This window comes from Staurois parvus, unplaced genomic scaffold (genome assembly GCF_062004578.1).
Source record: "Staurois parvus isolate SC_StPar_1 unplaced genomic scaffold, SC_StPar_1.0 ptg000332l, whole genome shotgun sequence".
NCBI lineage: Eukaryota > Metazoa > Chordata > Amphibia > Anura > Ranidae > Staurois > Staurois parvus.
The window spans coordinates 1,566,583-1,587,348 of NW_028318128.1; the positions used below are offsets into that span (position 1 = coordinate 1,566,583).

A 20,766-nucleotide genomic window follows, 5' to 3' on the forward strand; every position below is an offset into this window, starting at 1 on the left:
TTACTGTAAGGTGCCATCTGCTTGTTCAAGCTCTCACAAATAATGGACAGTCTGAAATTTTTAAAAAGGTGTGCAGTCTGTAAAATTTGCCCTTCCTTACTCTTTGGAAAACAAATACTGTGTACATCGTCAGTGTCCAAAACTTATATACAATTTCCTGGTGTAAGATGCCGGTTGTTGTGTTGCTAAGCTGTATGCTTTTTTCATTCTCAGTGTCTCCAGCAATTGTGTGAAATTTTTGATTTTGTCTCTGAAATATGGCATTGTGACTATATCTTCTCACTCGGCATAACAGTTACCTCACCTCTGCAATGTGAGTTTGTGGATTGTGGTTTGTAGTTGGTACACAATACAGTGTATTACTGAATAGAAGATCACAACAAGCTATGCTCTGTGACTTGTTTTGCCCCTGTTTGGCTGTTTAGATGACATTAATGGTTTTAGCTTTTTTGCTTTAAAATCTATTCCTTACAATAGTTTTTGGTTGCATTTCCTCTTCTGATTCCAATGCTCAATTATTACTTCTACACCCTTTTTTTTTTTAAAAAACTACCTATTACAAATTGCCAAAATATTGTGTCGCTCATGCTGTCCCTGAGAGTCATAACATTCTATAATTCCACGTACATCTTTAAGGCATCCCCCAAACATGTTATTTAAAAAAATTGCATATTTTTATGTCGCCCTTTGAGCTGCTCCAAAATGGCCATTTCCTGTAGAGCGATAACTTTTAAAATCTTCAGAGCCCTGAGAAAGAGAGTTATCCCTGAAACGCGTCAGCTTTCCAGCTACTTGGTTCATGAACAGATGATATTACCTACGGCTGGATTTTTATTTTGATACGCCTGTTTTACATGTGTGCATGTATGAGTGCAGGACAGAGGAGCCTCTTAAAGAAGAAGGTACAGGTCTGTGAGAGCCAGAAATCTTGCTTGTTTGCAAATACTTATTTTCCACCGTAATTTGCAAATAAATTCTTTCCAAATCAGCCAATGTGATTGTCTGGATTTTTTTTCTCATTTTTTCTCTCATAGTTGAGGTCTACCTATGATGCCAATTACAGGCCTCTCTCATCTTTTTAAGTAGGAGAACTTGCACAATTGGTGGCTGACTAAATACTTTTTTGCCCCACTGTACATCACAGTTATGATGTCACCTTTAAACCGAGATATTACCTTATATTAGTGAACACAAACTGAATTTTTATCCTTTGTGGCTAGTGAGGAAGTTCAACTTTCAGCGGTTCCTTATAGTACTTTATCTTTCTGGCACCTCCCCCAACCGACTCATTTATATTGGAAAGTTAGGCATCACACAGTAATAGGGCAACAGGAGGGAGCTGGCAAGTTTTGACACTATATAAAAAGTAAAAAAAAAAAAAAACCCACCCCCCAAAAAAAAACAACAAAAAAAAAACAACCCCCCCCCACAAAAACACAAACAAAACAAAAACCAACAACAAAAAAACCTACAAAAAACACACATACAAAAAAAAATGGGCAGACTTGATAGACCACTCGGTCTTTTTCTGATGTCACTTTTCTATGTTTTTATAACTTAAGAATATTGCTTACATGAGCAAAACGGTAACTAAAAAATACATATCTTGTTTGATTTTAGCTTACAGGGATGTCACCACCCCTCCCCTCTACCTCACTCAGTCAGTGCTCCATGAATGGTGGCAGCACTGAGCCAGCAATCACTGTAGTGGAGTCTACTACAGTGATTGCCAGCTTCCCCAGCAGTTTTCAGGTGTGAGATCTGCATACTTACAAGCTGGACCACTGTAAGAGTGTAATAAAGATCATATCTGGAATTTTGCTGTAATGATTAGGAAACAATTCAAGTCATGCATATTCAATTTTAAATGTAAGTAAATATTATGCTGTATTTACCAGTGTATGTTAATTTACTTTCTGGTGAGGAAGATGGTTTTGCACCAGCAAGCAAGTTTTTATCAGGTCTTTGGTTTATACCAATTGGTTTGCGTACATCAGAAGTTTGAAGTGCATCCAGGAGCTGTTTTGTACTGGTTGATGTGCCCTCATCTGCTTTTTTGACTTCTCTTGACGGCTGTCTAGTACCAAGTTGATGGTTTAGATTATTTGCCTTTTGTCCATCTAAGGGTTGATTTGGGTAATGCAACTGTTTTGCATCAGGCTCCCAATTTTTATCCGGACTTATAACATCGCCACTAGGTTGCTTAGTACTAGGCCTCTGGAGTTTACTGGTTTGCCTATGCTGATCAATCAGTTTGTTTGGATCCAATGGCTGCTCCTCTTCGGCATTTGGTGAGTCTTCAAATCGTTTATAGTCTTTTTCAATTGGCTGTTTAATACCAGGTTTTTTGCTTGAATCAGTTGGTTTCCTTCCATGTGAAGGTTGATCTGGATTCTGTTGTTGATTTTCACCAAGCCAAAACTTTTCATCAGATTGCTTAGCACCATTTCTTTGGGGGTTTCCAGTTGGCCTTCGTCCATCAGTTTGTTTGTTTGGATCCGGTGACTCCTTCTTTTTATCACTTGACAAGTATTCCTCTGGTCTTTGAACTTTTCTGGTTGGCTGCCTAGTACCAGGTTTATTGCTGGGATCATTTGGTTTGTGTACATCTGAGGGTTGATTTGAATCATGCAGATTTTTTTCACCAGGCAGCAATGTTTTGTCAGATATTTGATCTACACCTACAGCTTGCTTTTGATCAAGTGTCTGCTTCTCTTCGTTACTTGGCAAGTTTTTATTTGGTCTATGGACTTTTCCAATTGGCTGTCCAATTTCAGTATTTTTGGTTGGATCAGTCATTTGGTGTCCAACTGAGGGCTGATTTGGATCACGTGGTAGTTTTGTTCCAGTTTTTTTGGGTTTTTTAATTGGCCTTCGTCCATCATCAGGTTTGTTTGGATCCATTGGGTTCTCTTCTTCATCACTTAGTGATTCTTCTTCTGGTCTTTGTTCTTTTCCAGTTGGCTGTCTTCCACCAGGCAGCAACAATTCATTATGTTGCTTACTATTAGGTTTGTGGGATTTTACAGTTGGCCTTCGCCCATCATTTGGTTTACTTGAATCCAGTGGCTGCTCTTCTTCATCACTTGGCAAGTCTTCATCTTGTCTTTTGTTTTTTCTGCTTGGCTGCCAAGTACCAGGTTTTTCATTTGGTTCAGTTGGTTTGTGACCATCTGAGGGTTTTATTGAATCATGTGTCTGTTTTCCGCCAGGTAGCAATGCTTCATCAGGTTTCTGATCATCTATAGGTTGCTTAGTGCTGGGTTTTAGAGGTTTTCCAGTTAGCCTTTGCTCATCATTTGGTTTATTTGAATCCAATGTCTGTTTCTCTTCATTACTTAGAGAGTCTTTATCTGGTCTATTGTCTTTTCTGGTTGACTGTCGAGTACCGGCATTTTCACTTGAATCAGTTGGTTTGTGTCTATCTGAGAGATGATTTGTGTTAGGGGGCTGTTTTCCATCAGGCAGCAACTTTTCTTTAGATCTTCGATCATCATCATTTACAAATTGCTTATTACTAGGTCTTTGGGATTCATCAGCTGGCTTTCGTTCATCATCTGTTTTTTTTGGATCCTGTGTCTGCTCCTCTTCATCATTTGGCCAGTCTCCATCTGGCCTTTGTTTTTCTGTAGTTGGATTTTTAATATCAGGATAATTGATTTGATCAGCTGATGTGTGTTCATCTGAGGGGTGACTGGAATCATGTAATTGTTGAGCTACACCTACAGGTTGCCTAATACCCAGTCTTTTAGGGTTATCAGTTGGCCTTTGCACATTGGTTGGATGATTTGGATCCAGTTGCTGCTCCTCCTCATCAGTCAGAGAGTCTTCCGATCTTTGGCCTTTTCTGGTTGAATGCCTAGTATCAAGACTTTCCTTTGGATCAGTTGCATTGTGTCCATCTGAGGGTTGATTTGGATCTTGTGGAAACTTTTCATCATGTCTTGGATCACCATTTACAGGTGGCTTAGTATTATGTCTTTCTGGTTTGTCAGTTGGTCTCTTAAGTTGAGTGGTTTGGATCAAGTGTCTGATCATATTTAAAATTTGGTTAATTTTTATCAGATCTTTGATCTTGTTGATAGACTGTCTAGTACCAGGTTTATGTTTTGGATAAGGTGATGTGTGTCTACCTGAGGGTTGATTTAGATAATTTGGCTGTTTAGCAACAGGCAGAAACTTTTCTTCATCACCTAGAGAATGCTTTGTGCCAGGACTTAATTGATCTTTAATCTTTGGCTGTCTCGTACCAGGTCTTCTGTTTGTATCTTTTGGTTTGCTTTTGCCTGAAAATTTATTTAAGTCGTATAACTTTTTTATATGAGACAGCAACATTTTCTTGGGTCTTGGATCAACATCTATAGGTTGCTTACTACCAAATTTTTGGGGTTTACGAGTTGCCCTTAAACCATCTGTTGGTTTGTTTGAAACCACTGGCAGCTCCTCCTCATTACTTGGTGAGTCTTCACTTGGTCTTTGGTCTTTTCCAGTTTGCTTTTTAGTTGCAGATTTTTGAGATTTTTTAATTGGCCTTCGTCCACCATTTGTTTTTTTTGGATCCAGTGGCTCTTCCTCTTCATCACTTGGTGATTTTTCACCTTGTTCTTTGTCTTTTCCAGTTGGTTTTTTAGTTCCTTGTGTTTTTGGTTTTCTAATTGGCCTTTGTCCATCATTTGGTTGGTTTGGATCCAGTAGCTCTATCTCCTCATCACTTGATGATTGTTCACCTGGTCTTTCGTCTTTTCCCATTGGCGGTCTAGTGCCAGGTTTCTTGCCTTGATCAGTTGGTTTACGTCCATCTGAGGGTTGATTTGGATCACATGGTAGCTTTGTAGAAGGTTGTTTAAGTTTTCTATTTGGCCTTTGTCCATCATTTGATTTGTTTGGATATTGTGGCTCTTCCTCTTCATCACTTGGTGATTTTTCACCTTGTCCTTGGTCTTTTCCATGTGGCTTTTTACTTCCTGGTGTTTGAGGTTTTCTATTTGGCTTTCCACCATCTTTTGATTTGTTTGGATTCAGTGGGTCGTCCTCTTCATCACTTGGTGATTTTTCACCTTGTCCTTGGTCTTTTCCATCTGGCTTTTTAGTTCCTGGTTCTTTAGGTTTTCTTTTTTGCTTTCCCCCATCTTTTGGTTTGTTTGGATTCAGTGGGTCGTCCTCTTCATCACTTGGTGATTTTTCACCTTGTCCTTGGTCTTTTCCATCTGGCTTTTTAGTTCCTGGTTCTTTAGGTTTTCTTTTTTGCTTTCCCCCATCTTTTGGTTTGTTTGGATTCAGTGGGTCGTCCTCTTCATCACTTGGTGATTTTTCACCTTGTCCTTGGTCTTTTCCATCTGGCTTTTTAGTTCCTGGTTCTTTAGGGTTTCTGTTTTGCTTTCCCCCATCTTTTGGTTTGTTTGGATTCAGTTGCTCGTCCTCTTCATCACTTGGTGATTTTTCATCTGGTCTTTTGTCTTTTCCGTCTGGCTTTTTAGTTCCTGGTGTTTTAGGTTTTCTGTTTTGCTTTCCCCCATCTTTTGGTTTGTTTGGATTCAGTGGCTCGTCCTCTTCATCACTTGGTGATTTTTCATCTGGTCTTTTGTCTTTTTTGGTTGGCTGTCTAGTGTCAGGCTTTTTGTCTGGATCAGTTGGTTTATGTCTATCTGAGGGGTGATTTGGATCACGTGGTAGTTTTGTATTAGGTAGTTTTGGTTTTCTAATTGGCCTTTGTCCATCATTTGGTTGGTTTGGATCCAGTGGCTTTTTCTCCTCATCACTTGATGATTGTTCATCCGGTCTTTCATCTTTTCCGATGGGCGGTGTAGTGCCAGGTTTCTTGCCTTGATCAGTTGGTTTATTTGCATGTGAGGTTTGATTTGGATCACGTGGCAGCTTTGTAGCAGGTTGTTTAGGTTTTCTATTTGGCCTTTGTCCATCATTTGATTTGTTTGGATCTAGTGGCTCGTCCTCTTCATCACTTGGTGATTTTTCACCTTGTCCTTGGTCTTTTCTATATGGCTTTTTAGTTCCTGGTGTTTGAGGTTTTCTATTTGGCTTTCCACCATCTTTTGATTTGTTTGGATTCAGTGGGTCGTCCTCTTCATCACTTGGTGATTTATCACCTTGTCCTTGGTCTTTTCCATCTGGCTTTTTAGTTCCCGGTTCTTTAGGTTTTCTTTTTTGCTTTCCCCCATCTTTTGGTTTGTTTGGATTCAGTGGCTCGTCCTCTTCATCACTTGGTGATTTTTCATCTGGTCTTTTGTCTTTTTTGGTTGGCTGTCTAGTGTCAGGCTTTTTGTCTGGATCAGTTGGTTTTCTTCCATCTGAGGGTTGATTTGGATCACGTGGCACCTTTGTAGCAGGTTGTTTAGGTTTTCTATTTGGCCTTTTTCCATCATTTGATTTGTTTGGATCTAGTGGCTCCTCCTCTTCATCACTTGGTGATTTTTCACCTTGTCCTTGGTCTTTTCCATTCGGCTTTTTAGTTCCTGGTGTTTGAGGTTTTCTTTTTTGCTTTCCCCCATCTTTTGGTTTGTTTGGATTCAGTGGGTCGTCCTCTTCATCACTTGGTGATTTATCACCTTGTCCTTGGTCTTTTCCATCTGGCTTTTTAGTTCCCGGTTCTTTAGGTTTTCTTTTTTGCTTTCCCCCATCTTTTGGTTTGTTTGGATTCAGTGGCTCGTCCTCTTCATCACTTGGTGATTTTTCATCTGGTCTTTTGTCTTTTTTGGTTGGCTGTCTAGTGTCAGGCTTTTTGTCTGGATCAGTTGGTTTACTTCCATCTGAGGGTTGATTTGGATCACGTGGCAGCTTTGTAGCAGGTTGTTTAGGTTTTCTATTTGGCCTTTTTCCATCATTTGATTTGTTTGGATCTAGTGGCTCCTCCTCTTCATCACTTGGTGATTTTTCACCTTGTCCTTGGTCTTTTCCATTCGGCTTTTTAGTTCCTGGTGTTTGAGGTTTTCTATTTGGCTTTCCACCATCTTTTGATTTGTTTGGATTCACTGGGTCGTCCTCTTCATCACTTGGTGATTTTTCACCTTGTCCTTTGTCTTTTCCAGTTGGTTTTTTTGTTCCTGGTGTTTTTGGTTTTCTAATTGGCCTTTGTCCATCATTTGGTTGTTTTGGATCCAGTGGCTCTTTCTCCTCATCACTTGATGATTGTGTATCCGGTCTTTCGTCTTTTCCGATTTGCGGTGTAGTGCCAGGTTTCTTGGCTTGATCAGTTGGTTTACTTCCATCTGAGGGTTTATTTGGATTACGTGGCAGCTTTGTAGGAGGTTGTTTAGGTTTTCTATTTGGCCATTGTCCATCATTAGATTTGTTTGGATCTAGTGGCTCGTCCTCTTCATCACTTGGTGATTTTTCACCTTGTCTTTGGTCTTTTACATCTGGCTTTTTAGTTCCTGGTGTTTGAGGTTTTCTGTTTTTCTTTCCCCCATCGTTTGGTTTGTTTGGATTCAGTGGGTCGTCCTCTTCATCACTTGGTGATCTTTCACCTTGTCCGTGGTCTTTTCCATCTGGCTTTTTAGTACCTGGTTCTTTAGGGTTTCTGTTTTGCTTTCCCCCATCTTTTGGTTTGTTTGTATTCAGTGGCTCGTCCTCTTCATCACTTGGTGATTTTTCATCTGGTCTTTTGTCTTTTTTGGTTGGTTGTCTAGTGTCAAGCTTTTTGTCTGGATCAGTTGGTTTACGTCTATCTGAGGGGTGATTTGGATCACGTGGCAGCTTTGTAGCAGGTTGTTTAGGTTTTCTATTTGGTCTTTGTCCATCATTTGATTTGTTTGGATCTAGTGGCTCCTCCTCTTCATCACTTGGTGATTTTTCACCTTGTCCTTGGTCTTTTCCATTCGGATTTTTAGTTCCTGGTGTCTGAGGTTTTCTATTTGGCTTTCCCCCATCTTTTGGTTTGTTTGGATTCAGTGGGTCGTCCTCTTCATCACTTGGTGATTTATCACCTTGTCCTTGGTCTTTTCTATCTGGCTTTTTAGTTCCTAGTTCTTTAGGTTTTCTGTTTTTCTTTCCCCCATCTTTTGGTTTGTTTGGATTCAGTGGCTTGTCCTCTTCATCACTTGGTGATTTTTCATCTGGTCTTTTGTCTTTTCCATCTGGATTTTTAGTTCCTGGTGTTTGAGGTTTTCTGTTTGGCTTTCCACCATCTTTTGTTTTTTTTGGATTCAGTGGGTCATCCTCTTCATCACTTGGTGATTTTTCACCTTGTCCTTGGTCTTTTCCATTCGGCTTTTTAGTTCCTGGTGTTTGAGGTTTTCTATTTGGCTTTCCCTCATCTTTTGGTTTGTTTGGATTCAGTGGGTCGTCCTCTTCATCACTTGGTGATTTTTCACCTTGTCCTTGGTCTTTTCCATTCGGCTTTTTAGTTCCTGGTGTTTGAGGTTTTCTATTTGGCTTTCCCCCATCTTTTGGTTTGTTTGGATTCAGTGGGTCGTCCTCTTCATCACTTGGTGATTTTTCACCTTGTCCTTGGTCTTTTCCATCTGGCTTTTTAGTTCCTGGTTCTTTAGGTTTTCTGTTTTTCTTTCCCCCATCTTTTGGTTTGTTTGTATTCAGTGGCTTGTCCTCTTCATCACTTGGTGATTTTTCATCTGGTCTTTTGTCTTTTCCATCTGGATTTTTAGTTCCTGGTGTTTGAGGTTTTCTGTTTTGCTTTCCCCCATCTTTTGGTTTGTTTGGATTCAGTGGCTCGTCCTCTTCATCACTTGGTGATTTTTCATCTGGTCTTTTGTCTTTTTTGGTTGGCTGTCTAGTGTCAGGCTTTTTGTCTTGATCAGTTGGTTTACTTCCATCTGAGGGGTGATTTGGATCACGTGGCAGCTTTGTAGCAGGTTGTTTAGGTTTTCTATTTGGTCTTTGTCCATCATTTGATTTGTTTGGATCTAGTGGCTCCTCCTCTTCATCACTTGGTGATTTTTCACCTTGTCCTTGGTCTTTTCCATTCGGATTTTTAGTTCCTGGTGTTTGAGGTTTTCTATTTGGCTTTCCCCCATCTTTTGGTTTGTTTGGATTCAGTGGGTCGTCCTCTTCATCACTTGGTGATTTATCACCTTGTCCTTGGTCTTTTCCATCTGGCTTTTTAGTTCCTGGTTCTTTAGGTTTTCTGTTTTTCTTTCCCCCATCTTTTGGTTTGTTTGGATTCAGTGGCTCGTCCTCTTCATCACTTGGTGATTTTTCACCTTGTCCTTTGTCTTTTCCATCTGGCTTTTTAGTTCCTGGTTCTTTAGGTTTTCTTTTTTGCTTTCCCCCATCTTTTGGTTTGTTTGGATTCAGTGGCTCGTCCTCTTCATCACTTGGTGATTTTTGATCTGGTCTTTTGTCTTTTTTGGTTGGCTGTCTAGTGTCAGGCTTTTTGTCTGGATCAGTTGGTTTACTTCCATCTGAGGGGTGATTTGGATCACGTGGCAGCTTTGTAGCAGGTTGTTTAGGTTTTCTATTTGGTCTTTGTCCATCATTTGATTTGTTTGGATCTAGTGGCTCCTCCTCTTCATCACTTGGTGATTTTTCACCTTGTCCTTGGTCTTTTCCATTCGGCTTTTTAGTTCCTGGTGTTTGAGGTTTTCTATTTGGCTTTCCCTCATCTTTTAGTTTGTTTGGATTCAGTGGGTCGTCCTCTTCATCACTTGGTGATTTTTCACCTTGTCCTTTGTCTTTTCCATTCGGCTTTTTAGTTCCTGTTGTTTGAGGTTTTCTATTTGGCTTTCCCCCATCTTTTGGTTTGTTTGGATTCAGTGGGTCGTCCTCTTCATCACTTGGTGATTTTTCACCTTGTCCTTGGTCTTTTCCATCTGGATTTTTAGTTCCTGGTTCTTTAGGTTTTCTGTTTTGCTTTCCCCCATCTTTTGGTTTGTTTGGATTCAGTGGCTCGTCCTCTTCATCACTTGGTGATTTTTCATCTGGTCTTTCGTCTTTTCCATCTGGATTTTTAGTTCCTGGTGTTTGAGGTTTTCTGTTTTGCTTTCCCCCATCTTTTGATTTGTTTGGATTCCGTGGATCGTCCTCTTCATCACTTGGTGATTTTTCAGCTGGTCTTTTGTCTTTTTTGGTTGGTTGTCTAGTGTCAGGCTTTTTGTCTGGATCAGTTGGTTTACGTCTATCTGAGGGGTTATTTGGATCGCGTGGTAGTTTTGTAGCAGGTTGTTTAGGTTTTCTATTTGGCCTTTGTCCATCATTTGATTTGTTTGGATCTAGTGGCTCCTCCTCTTCATCACTTGGTGATTTTTCACCTTGTAATTGGTCTTTTCCATTCGGCTTTTTAGTTCCTGTTGTTTGAGGTTTTCTATTTTGCTTTCCCCCATCTTTTGGTTTGTTTGGATTCAGTGGGTCGTCCTCTTCATCACTTGGTGATTTTTCACCTTGTCCTTGGTCTTTTCCATCTGGCTTTTTAGTTCCTGGTTCTTTAGGTTTTCTGTTTTTCTTTCCCCCATCTTTTGGTTTGTTTGGATTCAGTGGCTCGTCCTCTTCATCACTTGGTGATTTTTCATCTGGTCTTTTGTCTTTTCCATCTGGATTTTTATTTCCTGGTGTTTGAGGTTTTCTGTTTTGCTTTCCCCCATCTTTTGGTTTGTTTGGATTCAGTGGCTCGTCCTCTTCATCACTTGGTGATTTTTCATCTGGTCTTTTGTCTTTTCCATCTGGATTTTTAGTTCCTGGTGTTTGAGGTTTTCTGTTTTGTTTTCCCCCATCTTTTGGTTTGTTTGGATTCAGTGGGTCGTCCTCTTCATCACTTGGTGATTTTTCATCTGGTCTTTTGTCTTTTTTGGTTGGTTGTCTAGTGTCAGGCTTTTTGTCTGGATCAGTTGGTTTACGTCTATCTGAGGGGTTATTTGGATCGCGTGGTAGTTTTATAGCAGGTTGTTTAGGTTTTCTATTTGGCCTTTGTCCATCATTTGATTTGTTTGGATCTAGTGGCTCCTCCTCTTCATCACTTGGTGATTTTTCACCTTGTCCTTGGTCTTTTCCATTCGGCTTTTTAGTTCCTGGTGTTTGAGGTTTTCTATTTGGCTTTCCTTCATCTTTTGGTTTGTTTGGATTCAGTAGGTTGTCCTCTTCATCACTTGGTGATTTTTCACCTTGTCCTTGGTCTTTTCCATTCGGCTTTTTAGTTCCTGTTGTTTGAGGTTTTCTATTTTGCTTTCCCCCATCTTTTGGTTTGTTTGGATTCAGTGGGTCGTCCTCTTCATCACTTGGTGATTTTTCACCTTGTCCTTGGTCTTTTCCATCTGGCTTTTTAGTTCCTGGTTCTTTAGGTTTTCTGTTTTTCTTTACCCCATCTTTCGGTTTGTTTGGATTCAGTGGCTCGTCCTCTTCATCACTTGGTGATTTTTCATCTGGTCTTTTGTCTTTTCCATCTGGATTTTTAGTTCCTGGTGTTTGAGGTTTTCTGTTTTGCTTTCCCCCATCTTTTGGTTTGTTTGGATTCAGTGGCTCGTCCTCTTCATCACTTGGTGATTTTTCATCTGGTCTTTTGTCTTTTCCATCTGGATTTTTAGTTCCTGGTGTTTGAGGTTTTCTGTTTTGCTTTCCCCCATCTTTTGGTTTGTTTGGATTCAGTGGGTCGTCCTCTTCATCACTTGGTGATTTTTCATCTGGTCTTTTGTCTTTTTTGGTTGGCTGTCTAGTGTCAGGCTTTTTGTCTGGATCAGTTGGTTTACTTCCATCTGAGGGGTGATTTGGATCACGTGGCAGCTTTGTAGCAGGTTGTTTAGGTTTTCTATTTGGTCTTTGTCCATCATTTGATTTGTTTGGATCTAGTGGCTCCTCCTCTTCATCACTTGGTGATTTTTCACCTTGTCCTTGGTCTTTTCCATTTGGCTTTTTAGTTCCTGGTGTTTGAGGTTTTCTATTTGGCTTTCCCCCATCTTTTGGTTTATTTGGATGCAGTGGGTCGTCCTCTTCATCACTTGGTGATTTATCACCTTGTCCTTGGTCTTTTCCATCTGGCTTTTTAGTTCCTGGTTCTTTAGGTTTTCTGTTTTTCTTTCCCCCATCTTTTGGTTTGTTTGGATTCAGTGGCACGTCCTCTTCATCACTTGGTGATTTTTCACCTGGTCTTTTGTCTTTTCCATCTGGATTTTTAGTTCCTGGTGTTTGAGGTTTTCTATTTGGCTTTCCACCATCTTTTGCTTTTTTTGGATTCAGTGGATCATCCTCTTCATCACTTGGTGATTTTTCACCTTGTCCTTGGTCTTTTCCATCTGGCTTTTTAGTTCCTGGTTCTTTAGGTTTTCTTTTTTGCTTTCCCCCATCTTTTGGTTTGTTTGGATTCAGTGGCTCGTCCTCTTCATCACTTGGTGATTTTTCATCTGGTCTTTTGTCTTTTTTGGTTGGCTGTCTAGTGTCAGGCTTTTTGTCTGGATCAGTTGGTTTACTTCCATCTGAGGGGTGATTTGGATCACGTGGCAGCTTTGTAGCAGGTTGTATAGGTTTTCTATTTGGTCTTTGTCCATCATTTGATTTGTTTGGATCTAGTGGCTCCTCCTCTTCATCACTTGGTGATTTTTCACCTTGTCCTTGGTCTTTTCCATTCGGCTTTTTAGTTCCTGGTGTTTGAGGTTTTCTATTTGGCTTTCCCTGAACTTTTGGTTTGTTTGGATTCAGTGGCTCGTCCTCTTCATCACTTGGTGATTTTTCATCTGGTCTTTTGTCTTTTCCATCTGGATTTTTAGTTCCTGGTGTTTGAGGTTTTCTGTTTTGCTTTCCCCCATCTTTTGGTTTGTTTGGATTCAGTGGCTCGTCCTCTTCATCACTTGGTGATTTTTCATCTGATCTTTTGTCTTTTCCATCTGGATTTTTAGTTACTGGTGATTGAGGTTTTCTGTTTTGCTTTCCCCCATCTTTTGGTTTGTTTGGATTCAGTGGCTCGTCCTCTTCATCACTTGGTGATTTTTCATCTGGTCTTTTGTCTTTTTTGGTTGGCTGTCTAGTGTCAGGCTTTTTGTCTTGATCAGTTGGTTTACTTCCATCTGAGGGGTGATTTGGATCACGTGGCAGCTTTGTAGCAGGTTGTTTAGGTTTTCTATTTGGTCTTTGTCCATCATTTGATTTGTTTGGATCTAGTGGCTCCTCCTCTTCATCACTTGGTGATTTTTCACCATGTCCTTGGTCTTTTCCATTCGGCTTTTTAGTTCCTGGTGTTTGAGGTTTTCTATTTGGCTTTCCCCCATCTTTTGGTTTATTTGGATGCAGTGGGTTGTCCTCTTCATCACTTGGTGATTTATCACCTTGTCCTTGGTCTTTTCCATCTGGCTTTTTAGTTCCTGGTTCTTTAGGTTTTCTGTTTTTCTTTCCCCCATCTTTTGGTTTGTTTGGATTCAGTGGCTCGTCCTCTTCATCACTTGGTGATTTTTCATCTGGTCTTTTGTCTTTTCCATCTGGATTTTTAGTTCCTGGTGTTTGAGGTTTTCTATTTGGCTTTCCACCATCTTTTGCTTTTTTTGGATTCAGTGGATCATCCTCTTCATCACTTGGTGATTTTTCACCTTGTCCTTGGTCTTTTCCATTCGGCTTTTTAGTTCCTGGTGTTTGAGGTTTTCTATTTGGCTTTCCGTCATCTTTTGGTTTGTTTGGATTCAGTGGGTCGTCCTCTTCATCACTTGGTGATTTTTCACCTTGTCCTTTGTCTTTTCCATTCGGCTTTTTAGTTCCTGTTGTTTGAGGTTTTCTATTTGGCCTTCCCCCATCTTTTGGTTTGTTTGGATTCAGTGGGTCGTCCTCTTCATCACTTGGTGATTTTTCACCTTGTCCTCGGTCTTTTCCATCTGGATTTTTAGTTCCTTGTTCTTTAGGTTTTCTGTTCTTCTTTCCCCCATCTTTTGGTTTGTTTGGATTCAGTGGCTCGTCCTCTTCATCACTTGGTGATTTTTCATCTGGTCTTTTGTCTTTTCCATCTGGATTTTTATTTCCTGGTGTTTGAGGTTTTCTGTTTTGCTTTCCCCCATCTTTTGATTTGTTTGGATTCCGTGGATCGTCCCCTTCATCACTTGGTGATTTTTCATCTGGTCTTTTGTCTTTTTTGGTTGGTTGTCTAGTGTCAGGCTTTTTGTCTGGATCAGTTGGTTTACGTCTATCTGAGGGGTTATTTGGATCACGTGGTAGTTTTGTAGCAGGTTGTTTAGGTTTTCTATTTTGCCTTTGTCCATCATTTGATTTGTTTGGATCTAGTGGCTCCTCCTCTTCATCACTTGGTGATTTTTCACCTTGTCCTTGGTCTTTTCCATCTGGTTTTTTAGTACCTTTTGTCTGAGGTTTTCTATTTGGCTTTCCCCCATCTTTTGGTTTCTTTGGATTCAATGGCTCATCTTCTTCATCACTGGGTGATTTTTCACCTTGTCCTTGGTCTTTTCCAGTTGGTTTTTTGGTTCCTGGTGTTTTTGGTTTTCTAATTGGCCTTTGTCCATCATTTGGTTGTTTTGGATCCAGTTGCTCTTTCTCCTCATCACTTGATGGTTGTGTATCCGGTCTTTCGTCTTTTCCGATTTGCGGTGTAGTGCCAGGTTTCTTGGCTTGATCAGTTGGTTTACTTCCATCTGAGGGTTTATTTGGATTACGTGGCAGCTTTGTAGCAGGTTGTTTAGGTTTTCTATTTGGCCTTTGTCCATCATTTGATTTGTTTGTATCTAGTGGCTCCTCCTCTTCATCACTTGGTGATTTTTCACCTTGTCTTTGGTCTTTTACATCTGGCTTTTTAGTTCCTGGTGTTTGAGGTTTTCTGTTTTTATTTCCCCCATCTTTTGGTTTGTTTGGATTCAGTGGGTCGTCCTCTTCATCACTTGGTGATCTTTCACCTTGTCCTTGGTCTTTTCCATCTGGCATTTTAGTTCCTGGTTCTTTAGGGTTTCTGTTTCGCTTTCCCCCATCTTTTGGTTTATTTGGATTCAGTGGCTCGTCCTCTTCATCACTTGGTGATTTTTCAGCTGGTCTTTTGTCTTTTCCATCTGGCTTTTTAGTTCCCGGTGTTTGAGGTTTTCTGTTTTGCTTTCCCCCATCTTTTGATTTGTTTGGATTCCGTGGCTTGTCCTCTTCATCACTTGGTGATTTTTCATCTTGTCTTTTGTCTTTTTTGGTTGGTTGTCTAGTGTCAGGCTTTTTGTCTGGATCAGTTGGTTTACGTCTATCTGAGGGGTGATTTGGATCGTGTGGTAGTTTTGTAGCAGGTTGTTTAGGTTTTCTATTTGGCCTTTGTCCATCATTTGATTTGTTTGGATCTAGTGGCTCCTCCTCTTCATCACTTGGTGATTTTTCACCTTGTCCTTGGTCTTTTCCATTCGGCTTTTTAGTTCCTGGTGTTTGAGGTTTTCTATTTGGCTTTCCCTCATCTTTTGGTTTGTTTGGATTCAGTGGGTCGTCCTCTTCATCACTTGGTGATTTTTCACCTTGTCCTCGGTCTTTTCCATCTGGATTTTTAGTTCCTGGTTCTTTAGGTTTTCTTTTTTTCTTTCCCACATCTTTTGGTTTGTTTGGATTCAGTGGCTCGTCCTCTTCATCACTTGGTGATTTTTCATCTGGTCTTTTGTCTTTTCCATCTGGATTTTTAATTCCTGGTGTTTGAGGTTTTCTGTTTTGCTTTCCCCCATCTTTTGATTTGTTTGGATTCCGTGGATCGTCCTCTTCATCACTTGGTGATTTTTCATCTGGTCTTTTGTCATTTTTGGTTGGTTGTCTAGTGTCAGGCTTTTTGTCTGGATCAGTTGGTTTACGTCTATCAGGGGGGTGATTTGGATCACGTGGCAGCTTTGTAGCAGGTTGTTTAGGTTTTCTATTTGGCGTTTGTCCATCATTTGATTTATTTGGATCTAGTTGCTCCTCCTCTTCATCACTTGGTGATTTTTCACCTTGTCCTTGGTCTTTTCCATTCGGCTTTTTAGTTCCTGGTGTTTGAGGTTTTCTATTTGGCTTTCCCTCATCTTTTGGTTTGTTTGGATTCAGTGGGTCGTCCTCTTCATCACTTGGTGATTTTTCACCTTGTCCTTGGTCTTTTCCATTCGGCTTTTTAGTTCCTGGTGTTTGAGGTTTTCTATTTGGCTTTCCCCCATCTTTTGGTTTGTTTGGATTCAGTGGGTCGTCCTCTTCATCACTTGGTGATTTTTCACCTTGTCCTTGGTCTTTTCCATCTGGCTTTTTAGTTCCTGGTTCTTTAGGTTTTCTGTTTTTCTTTCCCCCATCTTTTGGTTTGTTTGGATTCAGTGGCTCGTCCTCTTCATCACTTGGTGATTTTTCATCTGGTCTTTTGTCTTTTCCATCTGGATTTTTAGTTCCTGGTGTTTGAGGTTTTCTGTTTTGCTTTCCCCCATCTTTTGGTTTGTTTGGATTCAGTGGCTCGTCCTCTTCATCACTTGGTGATTTTTCATCTGGTCTTTTGTCTTTTTTGGTTGGCTGTCTAGTGTCAGGCTTTTTGTCTTGATCAGTTGGTTTACTTCCATCTGAGGGGTGATTTGGATCACGTGGCAGCTTTGTAGCAGGTTGTTTAGGTTTTCTATTTGGTCTTTGTCCATCATTTGATTTGTTTGGATCTAGTGGCTCCTCCTCTTCATCACTTGGTGATTTATCACCTTGTCCTTGGTCTTTTCCATCTGGCTTTTTAGTTCCTGGTTCTTTAGGTTTTCTGTTTTTCTTTCCCCCATCTTTTGGTTTGTTTGGATTCAGTGGCTCGTCCTCTTCATCACTTGGTGATTTTTCATCTGGTCTTTTGTCTTTTCCATCTGGATTTTTAGTTCCTGGTGTTTGAGGTTTTCTATTTGGCTTTCCACCATCTTTTGTTTTTTTTGGATTCAGTGGGTCATCCTCTACATCACTTGGTGATTTTTCATCTGGTCTTTTGTCTTTTTTGGTTGGTTGTCTAGTGTCAGGCTTTTTGTCTGGATCAGTTGGTTTACGTCTATCTGGGGGGTGATTTGGATCACGTGGCAGCTTTGTAGCAGGTTGTTTAGGTTTTCTATTTGGCTTTTGTCCATCATTTGATTTATTTGGATCTAGTTGCTCCTCCTCTTCATCACTTGGTGATTTTTCACCTTGTCCTTGGTCTTTTTCATTCGGCTTTTTAGTTCCTGGTGTTTGAGGTTTTCTATTTGGCTTTCCCTCATCTTTTGGTTTGTTTGGATTCAGTGGGTCGTCCTCTTCATCACTTGGTGATTTTTCACCTTGTCCTTGGTCTTTTCCATTCGGCTTTTTAGTTCCTGGTGTTTGAGGTTTTCTATTTGGCTTTCCCCCATCTTTTGGTTTGTTTGGATTCAGTGGGTCGTCCTCTTCATCACTTGGTGATTTTTCACCTTGTCCTTGGTCTTTTCCATCTGGCTTTTTAGTTCCTGGTTCTTTAGGTTTTCTGTTTTTCTTTCCCCCATCTTTTGGTTTGTTTGGATTCAGTGGCTCGTCCTCTTCATCACTTGGTGATTTTTCATCTGGTCTTTTGTCTTTTCCATCTGGATTTTTAGTTCCTGGTGTTTGAGGTTTTCTGTTTTGCTTTCCCCCATCTTTTGGTTTGTTTGGATTCAGTGGCTCGTCCTCTTCATCACTTGGTGATTTTTCATCTGGTCTTTTGTCTTTTCCATCTGGATTTTTAGTTCCTGGTGTTTGAGGTTTTCTATTTGGCTTTCCACCATCTTTTGTTTTTTTTGGATTCAGTGGGTCATCCTCTTCATCACTTGGTGATTTTTCATCTGGTCTTTTGTCTTTTTTGGTTGGTTGTCTAGTGTCAGGCTTTTTGTCTGGATCAGTTGGTTTACGTCTATCTGAGGGGTTATTTGGATCGCGTGGTAGTTTTGTAGCAGGTTGTTTAGGTTTTCTATTTGGTCTTTGTCCATCATTTGATTTGTTTGGATCTAGTGGCTCCTCCTCTTCATCACTTGGTGATTTTTCACCTTGTCCTTGGTCTTTTCCATTCGGCTTTTTAGTTCCTGGTGTTTGAGGTTTTCTGTTTGGCTTTCCCTCATCTTTTGGTTTGTTTGGATTCAGTGGGTCGTCCTCTTCATCACTTGGTGATTTTTCACCTTGTCCTTGGTCTTTTCCATCTGGCTTTTTAGTTCCTGGTTCTTTAGGTTTTCTGTTTTTCTTTCCCCCATCTTTTGGTTTATTTGGATTCAGTGGCTCGTCCTCTTCATCACTTGGTGATTTTTCATCTGGTCTTTTGTCTTTTCCATCTGGATTTTTAGTTCCTGGTGTTTGAGGTTTTCTATTTGGCTTTCCCCCATCTTTTGTTTTTTTTGGATTCAGTGGGTCATCCTCTTCATCACTTGGTGATTTTTCACCTTGTCCTTGGTCTTTTCCATCTGGCTTTTTAGTTCCTGGTTCTTTAGGTTTTCTTTTTTGCTTTCCCCCATCTTTTGGTTTGTTTGGATTCAGTGGCTCGTCCTCTTCATCACTTGGTGATTTTTCATCTGGTCTTTTGTCTTTTTTGGTTGGCTGTCTAATGTCAGGCTTTTTGTCTGGATCAGTTGGTTTACTTCCATCTGAGGGGTGATTTGGATCACGTGGCAGCTTTGTAGCAGGTTGTTTAGGTTTTCTATTTGGTCTTTGTCCATCATTTGATTTGTTTGGATCTAGTGGCTCCTCCTCTTCATCACTTGGTGATTTTTCACCTTGTCCTTGGTCTTTTCCATTCGGCTTTTTAGTTCCTGGTGTTTGAGGTTTTCTTTTTGGCTTTCCCTCATCTTTTGGTTTGTTTGGATTCAGTGGGTCGTCCTCTTCATCACTTATTGATTTTTCACCTTGTCCTTTGTCTTTTCCATTCGGCTTTTTAGTTCCTGGTGTTTGAGGTTTTCTGTTTTGCTTTCCCCCATCTTTTGGTTTGTTTGGATTCAGTGGCTCGTCCTCTTCATCACTTGGTGATCTTTCATCTGGTCTTTTGTCTTTTTTGGTTGGCTGTCTAGTGTCAGGCTTTTTGTCTTGATCAGTTGGTTTACTTCCATCTGAGGGGTGATTTGGATCACGTGGCAGCTTTGTAGCAGGTTGTTTAGGTTTTCTATTTGGTCTTTGTCCATCATTTGATTTGTTTGGATCTAGTGGCTCCTGCTCTTCATCACTTGGTGATTTTTCACCTTGTCCTTGGTCTTTTCCATTCGGCTTTTTAGTTGCTGGTGTTTGTGGTTTTCTATTTGGCTTTCCCCCATCTTTTGGTTTGTTTGGATTCAGTGGGTCGTCCTCTTCATCACTTGGTGATTTTTCATCTGGTCTTTTGTCTTTTTTGGTTGGCTGTCTAGTGTCAGGCTTTTTGTCTTGATCAGTTGGTTTACTTCCATCTGAGGGGTGATTTGGATCACGTGGCAGCTTTGTAGCAGGTTTTTTAGGTTTTCTATTTGGTCTTTGTCCATCATTTGATTTGTTTGGATCTAGTGGCTCCTCCTCTTCATCACTTGGTGATTTTTCACCTTGTCCTTGGTCTTTTCCATTCGGATTTTTAGTTCCTGGTGTTTGAGGTTTTTTATTTGGCTTTCCCCCATCTTTTGGTTTGTTTGGATTCAGTGGGTCGTCCTCTTCATCACTTGGTGATTTATCACCTTGTCCTTGGTCTTTTCCATCTGGCTTTTTAGTTCCTGGTTCTTTAGGTTTTCTGTTTTTCTTTCCCCCATCTTTTGGTTTGTTTGGATTCAGTGGCTCGTCCTCTTCATCACTTGGTGATTTTTCATCTGGTCTTTTGTCTTTTCCATCTGGATTTTTCGTTCCTGGTGTTTGAGGTTTTCTGTTTTGCTTTCCCCCATCTTTTGGTTTGTTTGGATTCAGTGGCTCGTCCTCTTCATCACTTGGTGATTTTTCATCTGGTCTTTTGTCTTTTTTGGTTGGCTGTCTAGTGTCAGGCTTTTTGTCTTGATCAGTTGGTTTACTTCCATCTGAGGGGTGATTTGGATCACGTGGCAGCTTTGTAGCAGGTTGTTTAGGTTTTCTCTTTGGTCTTTGTCCATCATTTGATTTGTTTGGATCTAGTGGCTCCTCCTCTTCATCACTTGGTGATTTTTCACCTTGTCCTTGGTCTTTTCCATTCGGCTTTTTAGTTCCTGGTGTTTGAGGTTTTCTATTTGGCTTTCCCTCATCTTTTGGTTTGTTTGGATTCAGTGGGTCGTCCTCTTCATCACTTGGTGATTTTTCATCTGGTCTTTTGTCTTTTCCATCTGGATTTTTAGTTCCTGGTGTTTGAGGTTTTCTGTTTTGCTTTCCCCCATCTTTTGATTTGTTTGGATTCCGTGGATCGTCCTCTTCATCACTTGGTGATTTTTCATTTGGTCTTTTGTCTTTTTTGGTTGGTTGTCTAGTGTCAGGCTTTTTGTCTGGATCAGTTGGTTTACGTCTATCTGAGGGGTTATTTGGATCGCGTGGTAATTTTTTAGTAGGTTCTTTAGGTTTTCTATTTGGCCTTTGTCCATCATTTGATTTGTTTGGATCTAGTGGCTCCTCCTCTTCATCACTTGGTGATTTTTCACCTTGTCCTTGGTCTTTTCCATTCGGCTTTTTAGTTCCTGGTGTTTGAGGTTTTCTATTTGGCTTTCCCTCATCTTTTGGTTTGTTTGGATTCAGTGGGTCGTCCTCTTCATCACTTGGTGATTTTTCACCTTGTCCTTGGTCTTTTCCATTCGGCTTTTTAGTTCCTGTTGTTTGAGGTTTTCTATTTGGCTTTCCCCCATCTTTTGGTTTGTTTGGATTCAGTGGGTCGTCCTCTTCATCACTTGGTGATTTTTCACCTTGTCCTTGGTCTTTTCCATCTGGCTTTTTAGTTCCTGGTTCTTTAGGTTTTCTGTTTTTCTTTCCCCCATCTTTTGGTTTGTTTGGATTCAGTGGCTCGTCCTC

The 20,766-nt window shown here is 40.4% G+C and overlaps 1 protein-coding gene across 1 annotated transcript in view; it reads right to left on the reverse strand.

The window, feature by feature from the left end:
* Nucleotides 1-20,766, reverse strand: part of LOC149457267 (uncharacterized) — a 226,851-nt gene that overhangs the window by 172,520 nt on the left and 33,565 nt on the right. Inside the window, exons 55-92 of the mRNA XM_089683961.1 lie at nucleotides 20,553-20,765; nucleotides 20,094-20,495; nucleotides 19,635-20,036; nucleotides 19,123-19,448; nucleotides 18,717-18,993; nucleotides 18,237-18,659; nucleotides 18,000-18,179; nucleotides 17,541-17,942; nucleotides 17,357-17,483; nucleotides 16,695-16,969; nucleotides 16,236-16,637; nucleotides 15,978-16,178; nucleotides 15,519-15,920; nucleotides 15,024-15,332; nucleotides 13,925-14,651; nucleotides 13,476-13,657; nucleotides 13,239-13,418; nucleotides 12,780-13,181; nucleotides 12,591-12,722; nucleotides 12,171-12,464; nucleotides 12,013-12,113; nucleotides 11,475-11,754; nucleotides 11,217-11,417; nucleotides 10,629-11,030; nucleotides 10,371-10,571; nucleotides 9,912-10,313; nucleotides 9,654-9,854; nucleotides 9,195-9,596; nucleotides 8,671-9,008; nucleotides 8,199-8,412; nucleotides 7,962-8,141; nucleotides 7,503-7,904; nucleotides 6,662-7,445; nucleotides 6,105-6,418; nucleotides 5,507-6,047; nucleotides 5,079-5,368; nucleotides 4,648-5,021; nucleotides 3,775-4,563 (exon numbers count right to left, since the gene is read on the reverse strand). Coding sequence (XP_089540087.1) covers nucleotides 3,775-4,563; nucleotides 4,648-5,021; nucleotides 5,079-5,368; nucleotides 5,507-6,047; nucleotides 6,105-6,418; nucleotides 6,662-7,445; nucleotides 7,503-7,904; nucleotides 7,962-8,141; nucleotides 8,199-8,412; nucleotides 8,671-9,008; nucleotides 9,195-9,596; nucleotides 9,654-9,854; nucleotides 9,912-10,313; nucleotides 10,371-10,571; nucleotides 10,629-11,030; nucleotides 11,217-11,417; nucleotides 11,475-11,754; nucleotides 12,013-12,113; nucleotides 12,171-12,464; nucleotides 12,591-12,722; nucleotides 12,780-13,181; nucleotides 13,239-13,418; nucleotides 13,476-13,657; nucleotides 13,925-14,651; nucleotides 15,024-15,332; nucleotides 15,519-15,920; nucleotides 15,978-16,178; nucleotides 16,236-16,637; nucleotides 16,695-16,969; nucleotides 17,357-17,483; nucleotides 17,541-17,942; nucleotides 18,000-18,179; nucleotides 18,237-18,659; nucleotides 18,717-18,993; nucleotides 19,123-19,448; nucleotides 19,635-20,036; nucleotides 20,094-20,495; nucleotides 20,553-20,765 — 12,674 coding nt within the window. The remainder of the gene's footprint in view (nucleotides 1-3,774; nucleotides 4,564-4,647; nucleotides 5,022-5,078; nucleotides 5,369-5,506; nucleotides 6,048-6,104; nucleotides 6,419-6,661; nucleotides 7,446-7,502; nucleotides 7,905-7,961; nucleotides 8,142-8,198; nucleotides 8,413-8,670; nucleotides 9,009-9,194; nucleotides 9,597-9,653; nucleotides 9,855-9,911; nucleotides 10,314-10,370; nucleotides 10,572-10,628; nucleotides 11,031-11,216; nucleotides 11,418-11,474; nucleotides 11,755-12,012; nucleotides 12,114-12,170; nucleotides 12,465-12,590; nucleotides 12,723-12,779; nucleotides 13,182-13,238; nucleotides 13,419-13,475; nucleotides 13,658-13,924; nucleotides 14,652-15,023; nucleotides 15,333-15,518; nucleotides 15,921-15,977; nucleotides 16,179-16,235; nucleotides 16,638-16,694; nucleotides 16,970-17,356; nucleotides 17,484-17,540; nucleotides 17,943-17,999; nucleotides 18,180-18,236; nucleotides 18,660-18,716; nucleotides 18,994-19,122; nucleotides 19,449-19,634; nucleotides 20,037-20,093; nucleotides 20,496-20,552; nucleotide 20,766) is intronic.